Source organism: Oncorhynchus nerka, linkage group LG4, assembly GCF_034236695.1.
Source record: "Oncorhynchus nerka isolate Pitt River linkage group LG4, Oner_Uvic_2.0, whole genome shotgun sequence".
Classification (NCBI taxonomy): domain Eukaryota; kingdom Metazoa; phylum Chordata; class Actinopteri; order Salmoniformes; family Salmonidae; genus Oncorhynchus; species Oncorhynchus nerka.
Genome location: NC_088399.1, coordinates 31,756,933 through 31,769,772, shown reverse-complemented (window position 1 = coordinate 31,769,772; position 12,840 = coordinate 31,756,933). Strand labels below are relative to the sequence as shown.

Below are 12,840 nucleotides of genomic sequence, written 5' to 3'. Positions count from 1 at the left end.
ACTAGGCAATCAGGATATATAATTAACAGAGTAGCAACAGCGTGTGCGTGTGTGTGTGTGTGTGTGTATGAAGTGTGTGTGTGTATATGTTGGAGTATCAGTGTAGTATGTGTGAGTGTGTGGGTAGCGTCTAGTGAATGTGCATAGTCAGTGCAAGGGAGTCAGTTCAAAACAATTAAGATAAAGAAATTATGTAAATCATCTGGGTAGCCATTTGATAAACTGTTCAGTAATCTTATGGCTTGGGGGTAGAAGCTGTTCAGGTGCCTTTTGGTCACAGACTTGGCACTCCGGTACTGATTACTGTGTGGTAGCAGAGAGAACAGTCTATGACTTGGGTGGTTGGAGTCTTTTTAGGGCCTTCCTCTGACACAGCCTGGTATAGAGGTTTTGGATGGCAGGGAGTTCGGTCCCAGTGATTTACTGGGCTGTACGCATTACCTTCTGTAGCACCTTGCGGTCAGTTGCCATACCAAGTGGTGATGCTCTTAATGGTGCCACTGTAGAACATTTTGAGGATCTGGGCACATGCCAAATCTTTTCAGCCTACAGAGGGGGAAAAGGTGTTATTGTGTCCTCTTCATGACTGTGTTGGTGTCTTTGGACCATGGTAGGGCCTTAGTGATGTGGCCAACGAGGAAACCTGAAGCTCTTGAGCCCCACCGATGTGAATGGGGGCGTGTTCAGCCCTCCGTTTCCCGCCTTTGTCGTGCCCACGTTGAAGGACATTTTGTAGTCCTGGTAACACACTGCCAGGTCTCTGACCTCCTCCCTATATGCTGCATCATCGTCGCCAGGGATCAGGCCTACCACTGTTGTGTCATCGGCAAACTTAATGATGATGTTGGAGTCGTGCTTGGCCACGTGGTTGTGGGTGAATAGGGAGCACAGGAGGGGACTGAGCACATACCCCTGTGTTGAGGGTCAATGTGGCGGATGTGTTGTTGCCTACCCTATCCACCTGAGGGTGGCCCATCAGGAAGTCCAGGATCCAGAGGGAGGTGTTCAGTCCCAGGGTCCTTAGCTTAGTGATGAGCTTGTAGAACATTTTGGTGTTGAACACTGAGCTGTAGTCAATGAACAGCATTCTCATGTCAGCGGTCCTTTTGTCCAGGTGGGGAAGGGAAGTGTGGAGTGCAATTAGAGATTGCATCATCTGTGGATCTGTTGGGGTGGTATATGAATTGGGTCCAGGGTTTCTGGGATGATGGTGTTGATGTAAGACATGACCAGCCTCTGGCTACAGATGTGAGTGCTACGGTTGGTAGTCACATAGTCAAGTTTACCTTGGCGTTCTTAGGCACACAAAGCATGGTGGTATGCTTGAAACATGTAGATATTATAGACTGGGTCAGAGAGAGGTTGAACATGTCAGTGAAGATACTTGTCAGCACAATCCGTCTGGCCCTGTGGACTTTTGAATGTTAACCTGTTTAAAAGTCTTACTCACATCGGCTAAGGAGAGCATGATCATACAGTCGTCCGGAAAAGCTGGTGCTCTCACACATGGTTCAGTGTTGCTTGCCTAGAGTTTTAGCATATAAGGCATTTAGCTTGTCTGGTAGGGTTGCATCAATGGGCAGCTCTCAGCTGGGCTTCCCTTTGTAATACGTGATAGTTTGCAAGACCTGCCACATCTGACGAGAGCCAGAGCCAGTGTAGTAGGATTTGATCTTAGTCCTTTTTTGCCGCTTTGCATGTTTGATGGTTTGTCGGAGGATGTAGAGGGATTTATTATAAGTGTCCAGATTAGTGTCCGCCTTTAGCTCTTTGTGGATGTTGCCTGTAATCCATGGGTTCTGGTTGGGATATGTACGTATGGTCTTATTAATGAAGCAGGTGACTGATGTGGTAAACTCCTCAATGGCATTCAGATGAATCCCAGAACATATTCCAGTCTGTGATAGGCAAACAGTCCTGCTTCATCAGACCACTTCCATCTTGAGCGTGTCACTGGTACTTCCTGTTTGAGTTTTTGCTTGTAAGCAGGAATCAGGAGGATAAAGTTATGGTCCGATTGGCCAAATGGAGAGCGGGGGACAGCTTTGTATGTGTTTCTGTGTATGGAGTAAATGTAATCTAGAGTTGTTATCCCTCTAGTTGCACAGGTGACATGCCGAATAGAAATGAGGTAAAACAGATTTCAGTTTTCCTGCATTAAAATCACCGGCCACTAGGAGCGCCGCCTCTGGATGAGCGTTTTCTTGTTTGTTGATGGCCCTATACAGCTCGTTGAACTCCCAGCTAGGCCAATCACCACCTGCACCGTGCTCTCTGGCCCTCTTACCTCTCAACTGCCAAGTCTTTGTCTCAGCCAGCTATCCTCTCCACTCATTACCATGGGAACCAAAAGTGTGCTTTTGGAAATCTGGCATAAATATGTATTTTTATGTGTCAGTGTCTATTCATTTGGTAGAACTGTATTATTTGAAGCCAGACCTTGTATGACTGTTATGATGGTAATATAATGTTTCAGTATAATGAAACATGGTGTAATTGTCACCTGAAAAGACTGGTCTGACAGATTTAAGGGATATTTTAGCCCTCTTTTCTCCCATTCATATTGTCCTTTTTTTGTAGATGATTGTGAACTCATACTCTATATACCCCAGCTCAGTATTTTCCACCAATTAAAAGCCATTATGTGAGAGCTGGGGTAATCTGACCCCGCGGCTGGTACTGGTTAATGCAGCTGTATGTTTGTGCCTGTGCATGCGCGTGTATGCGTGTGCCGTGTGTATGTGTATGTATTGAATTTGTAGTGTAGGCTATATCCATGTATGTAGAAGATACAGCTTCCCAAATCATTTATACACAGCAGTGCATCACTCTCACCAGTCCTAACCCTGCCCCTTTCATAGTGCTCATGTTTAAAGGACAATACTGCCACTTTTCAACTTGATATTCCTTATCTCCAGCAGCAAACCAGTGTCTACATATGTGAAAACAGCACGTTTCTATGATCTGTGGTTAAAAAGATAGAAGAAAGGTCCTATACAAATGCTTCTCTGTAATATCTATGAGTTTCTTACCAGGGGGAGGGTATTTTCTTGCTCCCCACATCAGCATGAATCTCATAATGTTTGACAAGCACTGTTTTTAAAGTGTTGTAAAGTTTGATGATGTCATCCGGTATACATTTTTCACTTTATATTTTTTAGAAATGCGCCGTTTTCACATACAGTGGGGAGAACAAGTATTTGATACACTGACGATTTTGGAGGTTTTCCCTACTTACAAAGCATGTAGAGGTCTGTAATTTTTTATCATAGGGATACTTCAACTGTCAGAGACGGAATCTAAAACAAAAATCCAGAAAATCACGTTGTATGATTTTTAAGTAATTAATTTGCCTTTTATTGCATGACATAAGTATTTGATACATCAAAAAAGCAGAACTTAATATTTGGTACAGAAACCTTTGTTTGCAATTACAGAGATCATACGTTTCCTGTAGTTCTTGACCAGGTTTGCACACACTGCGGCAGGGATCTTGGCACACTCCTCCATACAGACCTTCTCCAGATCCTTCAGGTTTCGGGGCTGTCGCAGGGCAATACGGACCTTCAGCTCCCTCCAAAGATTTTCTATTGGGTTTTCCACCTCCATGCTTCACGGTTGGGATGATGTTCTTGGGGTTGTACTCATCCTTCTTCTTCCTCCAAACACGGCAGGTGGAGTTTAGACCAAAAAGCTCTATTTTTGTCTCATCAGACCACATGACCTTCTCCCATTCCTCCTCTGGATCATCCAGATGGTCATTGGCAAACTTCAGACGGGCCTGGACATGTGCTGGCTTGAGCAGGGGGACCTTGCGTGCGTTGCAGGATTTTAATCCATGACAGCGTAGTGTGTTACTAATGGTTTTCTTTACTTTCTGTGGGCCCAGCTCTCTTCAGGTCATTGACCAGGTCATGCTGTGTAGTTCTGGACTGATCCCTCACCTTCCTCATGATCATTGATGCCCCCGAGTTGAGATCTTGCATGGAGCCCCAGACCGAGGGTGATTGACCGTCATCTTGAACTTCTTCCATTTTCGAATAATTGCGCCAACAGTTGTTGCCTTCTCACCAAGCTGCTTGACTATTGTCCTGTAGCCCATCCCAGCCTTGTGCAGGTCTACAATTTTATCCCTGATGTCCTTACACAGCTCTCTAGTCTTGGCCATTGTGGAGAGGTTGGAGTCTGTTTGATTGAGTGTGTGGACAGGTGCCTTTTATACAGGTAATGAGTTCAAACAGGTGCCATTAATACAGGTCTGTGAGAGCCGGAATTCTTACTGGTTGGTAGGTGATCAAATACTTATGTCATGCAATAAAATGACAATTATTTACTTAAAAATCATACAATGTGATTTTCTGGATTTTTGTTTTAGATTCCGTCTCTCACAGTTGAAGTGTACCTATGATAAAAATGACAGACCTCTACATGCTTTGTAAGTAGGAAAACCTGCAAAATCGGCAGTGTATCAAATACTCCCCACTGTATGTAGACACTGGTATTGTGCTGGAGATAATGAGGTAGAGAGAGAGAGAGAGGTAGAGAGAGAGAGGTAGAGAGAGATGTAGAGAGCTTACGTTTGCTGTTCAATCTCTGAACACTATGGAGGTGTATACTACTATAGATGTGGGCTGTAGGTCTGTATGTAAACCATTTATTGTTACCACCTGTATTCAGCATGGAGTCATTACAGTATGAATCTCCACACAGGATGCTTCTTAAATGGCATCCTATTCCATATTTAGTGCACTACTTTTGACCAAATGTAGGGCAGGGAGTATTCAACTCTTACATTACGAGGTCCGGAGTCTGCTGGTTTTCATTCCTACCTGATAATGAATTGCATCCACCCAGGTCTAAATGAGTTCCTGACTAGAGCGAAACAATGTAAAAGTGCAGTGGAACTAGCTTCGAGGTCCAGAGTTGAGTTTTAGGGATGTATGGAATAGGCTGCCATTTGGGATGCAGAGCGCTGGGAGCCATCAGTCACCTCCTCAGCCACATAGGCAGCAGTGTTGGCTCTAGCTGGCCTTTATCTGGGCTCGTCAGGAGCTCCACGCTGAACACAGGTCAGTTATTACTGCTAGCTGCAGCTCCCTGATAAGATCAAAGGAGAAGCCGGGCTGAGTTGGGAGATGTGTGCCGCTGCTCTCCCTTTGGCCCCAGCACAGTTTGTCACGTATTCATCTGCCGTAATGTCACAACTTCCTCAGCGCATTAGAAGTCCTTCCCCATTTTCAGTAGTGCAACAAGGACAATCAACAACAACAAAACATTGTGTGGGGGGGGGAATTCTCCCATCTACCATGTTTTTTCCCAGTCAACAGTGATTTTTCACTGTTCTTTTTTCTGTTGCCTGACTTTCTTCCTACTGTATCTATCCTTCCTATTTTAAAATGTTTTCTTCAAAGACTGATTCTTTAGTGTCACAGGCTTGAAGCAGTGCAATTTTTCATGATAGAAAAAGGTAGGGACAGCCACTTAGGCACATCAGTGCAATATCCTATGACAAGGCAGAGAATGGAGATTAGCATGTGTTAGAATGGAGAATAGGAGCAGGTTAGAGAGTTACTGGCTTCTCTCCAGCTAGCTGTAACCATGAATAATGGCATAGATCAAATTAGAGTGTACAGCTCTTGTCTGAATACTCTTTTAAACCACAGGCGTGGATGAAATAAAATAGAAGACTGCATCACCTGTTTCCAGCTGTAGAGTGAGTCAGCATGGACACAGGCTGTTAACTTCCCGTTGTAGGTTTTATAACCTGTCTTGGATGTAAGTAGTGTTCCTGGCTTGTTGTGAACCTCCTAATTATAGTTCCACAATGTGTTCTTCGAAGGTTAATTCAAAGTCAATCCAACATCCTTATTGTTTTAAACAGCCAACAAGCCATCTGTTGTCTTTATGCCAGAATTTGTAGGCTGCAAATCACATGAATTTCATCCTAGACAAGAAAACAGCAGGCTGTGAGGCTTGTTTTTCATTTATTTTTTATAGCCAACTCTCCCATGCTGAACTGCGAACTTTCTGTATGGAAGACTGCGGAAACGTCTGTTCAATATACATTGTATGTAATCTGGATCTGGATCAGAATGGACCTGAATCAATCTACTGTATGTACAACACAGTGCATACACATAGCCAAGTATGCTAGACTAGTGACATCACATTGAAGCCATGGCACCCTTTTTCCTATATAGTGCACTACTTTTGACCAGGACCATTTAGGATGCAGACATAGTAATCAGTCCCATTTAATGTTGTTGTCTGACATCTTCCCTCTCTCTCCTCCAGAGTGAAGTCGAAGGATGGCGTGGCATTCCTGGGAGCGAGGGCCAGTGACCCAGTCCTGTGGACAGTGAGTCAGGATGTGAGGAGCGAGGGACACAGGGTCATCACCCTTCACTGTCACCGCAAGGAGAACACCTTCGGTCAGAGGTCAGTGGCACCTGGTTCTTGTTGATTATGATTCAACACACTGTAATAGCAGATTTGATGGATTATGGGTAGGGCCAGGAGTTTTCCTGGTCAGGCCATGTGGTCTGGGAAAATGGGCCCTAATGATGTATTATGGGCTAAAGCAACTGTCATGGTGTGCTGCTTACTCAGCAGACTCAGTTCAACGATGTTCATGTATAACAATAATGTTGTTAGAACCCCGAACAACCCCCTCCCAAAGAGACAACTCATTAATAATAACAATAATGTTGTTAGAACCCCGAACAACCCCCTCCCAAAGAGACAACTCATTAATAATAACAATAATGTTGTTAGAACCCCGAACAACCCCCTCCCAAAGAGACAACTCATTAATAATAACAATAATGTTGTTAGAACCCCGAACAACTCCCTCCCAAAGAGACAACTCATTAATAATAACAATAATGTTGTTAGAACAATAATGTAATGTTAGAACCCCGAACAACTCCCTCCCAAAGAGACAACTCATTAATAATAACAATAATGTTGTTAGAACCCCGAACAACCCCCTCCCAAAGAGACAACTCATTAATAATAACAATAATGTTGTTAGAACCCCGAACAACCCCCTCCCAAAGAGACAACTCATTAATAATAACAATTTCACTACTGAGCAACTGAAATTCTGAGCTAAACTTTAGTGCACTTGTCTCCCATTGGATTTATACAGTGGGGAAGGTTGTCTAACTAATTTGTTTTGCTTTGGGGAGGGTTGTGTGATTTTTTTTTATTGGGCACATGGCTTTTCCCCATTTTACAGGTTTTACTATATAATGTCTTCCATATAGCCAAATATCCTAATCTGGTTGCATGCACCTCCTCTTTTAAGGTGCTTTGGTACTTCCTTTATGCACTACACTTTTCTGCGCGCATACTCAGTATCCTGTTTATAAACAAAGTTTACTACAGTTATTGTTATTTGTGTTGGTAATCATTATGTTTGAGGGGGGAGGTTGTGCAATTTATTTTACAGTGCAAGGGGAGGGTCATGTGGAAATATTTTAAACATTGAAGAGGGGGGTACATTTTTTTTATGACAACTAGAGTATGACCAAATTTCGAACTGTCCCTTATGTGTCTCATATTACCAGCCCTCTCCCCTGCAGTGGTGTGGGATTACTGGTCAGCCTAGTGCTGTGATGATTGACAGCCACATTCACTGCTCCTTAGCATACTCTCTGTCCCTATGGTCTACCCCCTGGTGGCATTTACATAACTTACATTCATCTCATGAATACGTATTAGTATGAGTCAGTATGAGTCAGTCCCCAGTTAGTGGCTAAAAACAACGGCAACACTTTCCAATGTTAATTAAGTGGAGTTTATTTGTGATTTTTTTCTATCAAACATTAATTATAGAAATCTGTGTGAGAAACTTCCTCAGCGATGACGTGTCAGTTTAGAGATAAGGAAGTAGTGAGCAGGCTGGCATTTTTTGGGATGACTCATGTACTGGAGGCACCTCTGCAGAGTGGTCACTAGCTGGCACAGCCACAAAGTCATGAAATCTGATGTTAAACCCAACCCTTAAAGGCACAATATGCATAAATCCCTCCACCATTTCCTGGTTGCTAAAATTATAATAGTTTGCCTAATTTCAGTTTATGTATAAATAAAACCACTGTGAAATATATTTTCAATAACCAAAAATATTTTTCCCTCTCTTCCTTGAAATTCAGGTCGTACAGGGAGATGTCTAAAGAAGATATATATTTGTTGTGTTTACTGTGTTTTCATAAACATTGAAAGTAGCATTTTACGTGTCAAGAGCAACATAAGTGATTCAGTTTGGTACTGTTATTAGATTGCTTTTTCCCTCTCTTCCTTGCAGGTCGCCAATTACTTTGTTGTGTTTACTTAAGTTACAGTTGAATGGGTAAAGAAATGTTTAGACCTGAAGCATATCTCTCTTAGACTTTGTAAAGCTATTAGGTTTTCCAAAGTTCACCAAGAGGATATTATTGTTTATTACAGCCAACCTGAAACCAAACACACAGCAATGTGTATACACATTACACAGTAATGTAGTAATACGTGTGCGTGTGTCACATGACCCTGCCTCTCAGAGTATATAAAGACACAGAAAGGTCACATTGTGTCCATAAGCCTCTAACATAATCAGCGGTGACATTTATCACAGCGCACTACGCTTTATTACGGGCGACAGGTTCAGTCCACATCACTGCGTTCTGTATCAGAAAGTATGTTGGCCCTCTTTGAAGTCTCATAGATCGATGCATTGCTTTCTTTTAGTTTATAAAGCTCTTTTAGGGACAGTTCGAAATATACTGGTGTGGGGTGACTGGTCCAAAAGAGGGGAGGGTTGTCTATCTTTTTTTCAGTGGTTTAAATTCCCTATTTTGCAGGTTTTACTATATAATTTCTTCCATATAGCCAAATTTCCTCATCTTCTTGCATGCGCCTCCCCTATCAAAGTGTTTTGGGATACAGTCAACTTTATCCTGCCCTCTATCCGTAATGACAATAGTGATAGGTGGATCATTTGTCCATATCTGCAATAGGTTAACTCGCAATCATACCACACATTAAATAATTCAAATCTGCAACAACTTTCTATATAAATCCACAAGAACTGTCACGCCCTGACCTTAGAGAGCTTTTTATGTCTTTTTATGTCTCTATTTTGGTTTGGTCAGGGTGTGATTTGGGTCGGTTTATTGGTGATGTGGCTATATACAGTTGAACTCGGAAGTTTACAAACATTTAGGTTGGAGTCATTAAAACTTGTTTTTCAACCACTCCACACATTTCTTGTTGACAAACTATAGTTTTGGCAAGTCGTTTAGGACTTCTACTTTGTGCATGACACAATTAATTTTTCCAACAATTGTTTACAGACAGATTAATTCACTTATAATTCACTGTATCACAATTCCAGTGGGTCAGAAGTTTACATACACTAGTTTACATACACCACAAACAAGCAAAGTAAATATGGTTAGAAGAAATGATAGGGGAATGTGCCCGGCATGGCGGCTTGGTGTACAAAAGGGAAGTGGGGGACGACTGAGATAAGACAACACACAGTTGATAATTATAACAATTGAAATGCCAATCCTTTGCACATGAACGCTCACTCATTCGGGAACAATTGCAATCAATATATATATTTACGCTCAGTGTGGTCGGGGTCTCTGTTGAAATGTTTGTTTCTGTTGGAGAGTTTGTCCGCCCTCTCTGTCGTGGTTAGAATAGATAGTTCAGAGTGACATTCATTCATGTCGTTATGGATAGATGTTTTGGCGGTTGTCTGTCTTCGCGTTCAATGATACCGAATTCCTAGCTGCAGACTAGTAATTAACATCAAAGACGTGTTCTTATTCTGTCGGTATCGATAGTCTAAGCGTTGAACCACGTGCGATGGTTAAAAGATTCAGCAGTCTGGTCTGCAACCTTTGTCCTCTCATAATTGAGAGCAACATGGGGTGTTGAGAAATTCTCAAGGTGGGGGTTATATTCAGAATTGCAGAAAAGGGTCTGTCCCAGGATGCCCGACCATAACTGGGCTCATGGGCGGTCCTCTGATTTAGTTAAACTCCAAAGGGAATTAGAGTTTCCTTCATTAAACAGTCCAAAATCACATTACACAATTTCACAAACAGCATCATCCTCACTCATTCATATTATTTAACAATTAGATCTAAGCCTCATATCTGAGGCTATTATATAAACAGCGTTATGGTAATGTGGCCGTATTGTCTCCCATGAGTTTCACAAAATTGTACCAAACTGACCAGTTTGTAGCTGGGTTCTTCACCGATCTTTTATACCTTCTCCAGAACATAAATGTGGTTCGGTTTTCCAGTTCTGTGAGGTGGAAGAAATGCCTTTGTTCTCTATGAAAATTCACTCTGTCTCTATACTGTGGCCATGAGGATATAATCTCCTCCAGGAATTTACGACCTCTCTCTGACCACAGCAGCCTGGGTGTAGGAGACAGGGAGAGGGGGATGGGGCTTGCTGTACGCAAAGAGGGCAACGTCATGACACCAGCCACCCCAGTCATAGACTGTTCTCTCTACTACCACATGGCAAGCGGTACCGGAGTACCAAGTCTAGGACAAAAAGGCTTCTCAACAGTTTTTACCCCCAAGCCACAAGACTCCTGAACAGGTAATCAAATGGCTACCATGACTATTTGCATTGTGTGCCCCCCCAACCCCTCTTTTCACGCTGCTGCTACTCTCTGTTTATAATATATGCATAGTCACTTTAACTATACATTCACATACATACTACCTCAATTGGAAATTGTATTACCTTTAGGATCTTTTCTTTGGGGGTTCTTTGGGGGTTCTAATCTCCCCGGTGTACATGCACCGAACATCCATAGGCTGGAGCCATCTGGAAGCTCTGTGCATGTACATATAAAGAGAACTAAATAGGGAACTCAACAGTGTGTTAGGCTGAGAAACATTATTTAGATGGCTGTTTAATTGTTGTTGAAAGCTTGAAATGGACACAATGCCAAGGGACCTTGTTTCTAACACACACACACACACACACACACACACACACACACACACACACACACACACACACACACCTTGTTTCTAACACACACACACACACACACACACATTCCTGCTTCATAGATAGCAACCATAAGGACAATAAAACTGGGGGTGTGGGGCCATACTCTTTCAAAAGTTCAAACACAGAACCCCCCCAGTTCAACCAGGTCCCTAGACATCAATCAGCATGACAACTTCAAAGGATGCAATATAGATATAAAATAACACACCCTCTAACACGTGACCACAGGAACAGGATGTCCTGGCTGGAGGCCCATATTTGGACATGTATACGTCATCATGGACACAGGGTCATAAATCTAAATTTTGACCCGTGTCGTCTACTTTATTCTCTCTGAGGACAGCAATGACGCTGGGGTTCACGGCCACAGAAAGCCCAAAGACAACCCCAAGATCTTTGGGGGTAGGGGCACAAGGGGTGGCCGGTCGAGCCGAGGAGAGTGCCAGAACCCGAATGGCAAAATCTGGAGGAGCGTGTCGTCAGACCACGGCCACAGAAACCCCAAGATTAATTTTTTAGGGGAGGGGGAGATGGAGCTGGCAGGCTGAGCCACGGGAAGAGCCAGAGACGGTTAAGGAGGCAATGGAGAAGTTGAGAGAGAAAGAGATGAGAAAGATGTTGTGCAAGTGTGTTCTGCTCAACATCCGACCAGAGGATCCGGTTAGCAGGCTGGTGAAACCTGTACCGGCTCTACGCTTCTGGCCTTCAGTGGGCCACCCCAGTCCGGTACGTCCTGTGCCTCCTCCCCGCACTCGCCCTGAAGTGCGGGTCACCAGTCCGGTGCCACCTGTGCCGGCCCCACGCATCAGGCCTCCAGTGCGCCTCCCCAGTTCGGTACGTCCTGTGCCTGCTCCCTGCACTCACCCTGAAGTGCGTGTCACCAGTCCGGTGCCACCTGTACCGGCTCCACGCACAAGGCCTCCAGTGCGCATTCACATTCCAGAGCTTCCGGCGACGGTTCCCAGTCCGGAACCTCCTGAGACTGTCCACGGTCCGGAACCTCCAGCGTCGGTCCACGGTCCGGAACCTCGGCGACGGTCAACGGTCCGGAACCTCGGGCGACGGTCAATGGTCCGGAACCTCCAGCGACGGTCCGGAGTTTTCAGGCAGGGCGTCCAGTCCTGCTGCAGGGCAGGAGCCTTCCTCTGCGCCGGTGTCCAGTCCAGACACGGTGTCCAGTCCCGCTCCTAGGCCAGAGCCTTCCTCCGCGCCAGTGCCCATTCCGGCGCAATGGGCGGGGCGGGGATACGACCCACACCGGAGCCGCCACCGACACTAGTCACACCCCCTAACCCTCCCATTTGGTTTCAGGTTTTGCAGCCAGAGTCTGCACCTTTGAGGGGGGATACTGTCATGCCCTGACCATAGAGAGCTTGTTTCTCTATGGTGTAGTAGGTCAGGGCATGACGAGGGTGTGTTCTAGTTTAAAATGTCTATGTTGGGGTTTTGGTTTAGTTCCGAACTAGAGGCAGCTGGTAATCGTTGCCTCTAATTGTGGATCAAATTTAAGTAGCTGTTTTTCCAACTGTGGTTGTGGGATATTATTTTGTGTTTTGTGCATGTGCACCACGTAGTCACGTTTTGTTGTTAGTTTATTGATTTATTTGTTTTGTTCTTGCTAAGTTTCACTTTATATGAAATATGTGGAACTCAACATCCGCTGCGCCTTGGTCTGTCTCTACACACATTCGTGACACAGCCTGACTAACCCGTGTCTGTATGTAGCCTCGCTACTTTCATAGCCTCACTACTGTTTCTAGCCTGTCTTTTTACTGTTTTATTTCTTTACCTACCTATTGTTCA

At 44.1% G+C, this 12,840-nt stretch overlaps 1 protein-coding gene across 1 annotated transcript in view; it reads left to right on the top strand.

Annotated features, from left to right (window-relative positions):
* Nucleotides 1–12,840, top strand: part of si:dkey-112m2.1 (transmembrane protein 132C) — a 149,422-nt gene that overhangs the window by 27,445 nt on the left and 109,137 nt on the right. The window contains exon 3 of the mRNA XM_029651184.2: nucleotides 6,295–6,438. Within this exon, the coding sequence (XP_029507044.2) occupies nucleotides 6,295–6,438 (144 nt within the window). The remainder of the gene's footprint in view (nucleotides 1–6,294; nucleotides 6,439–12,840) is intronic.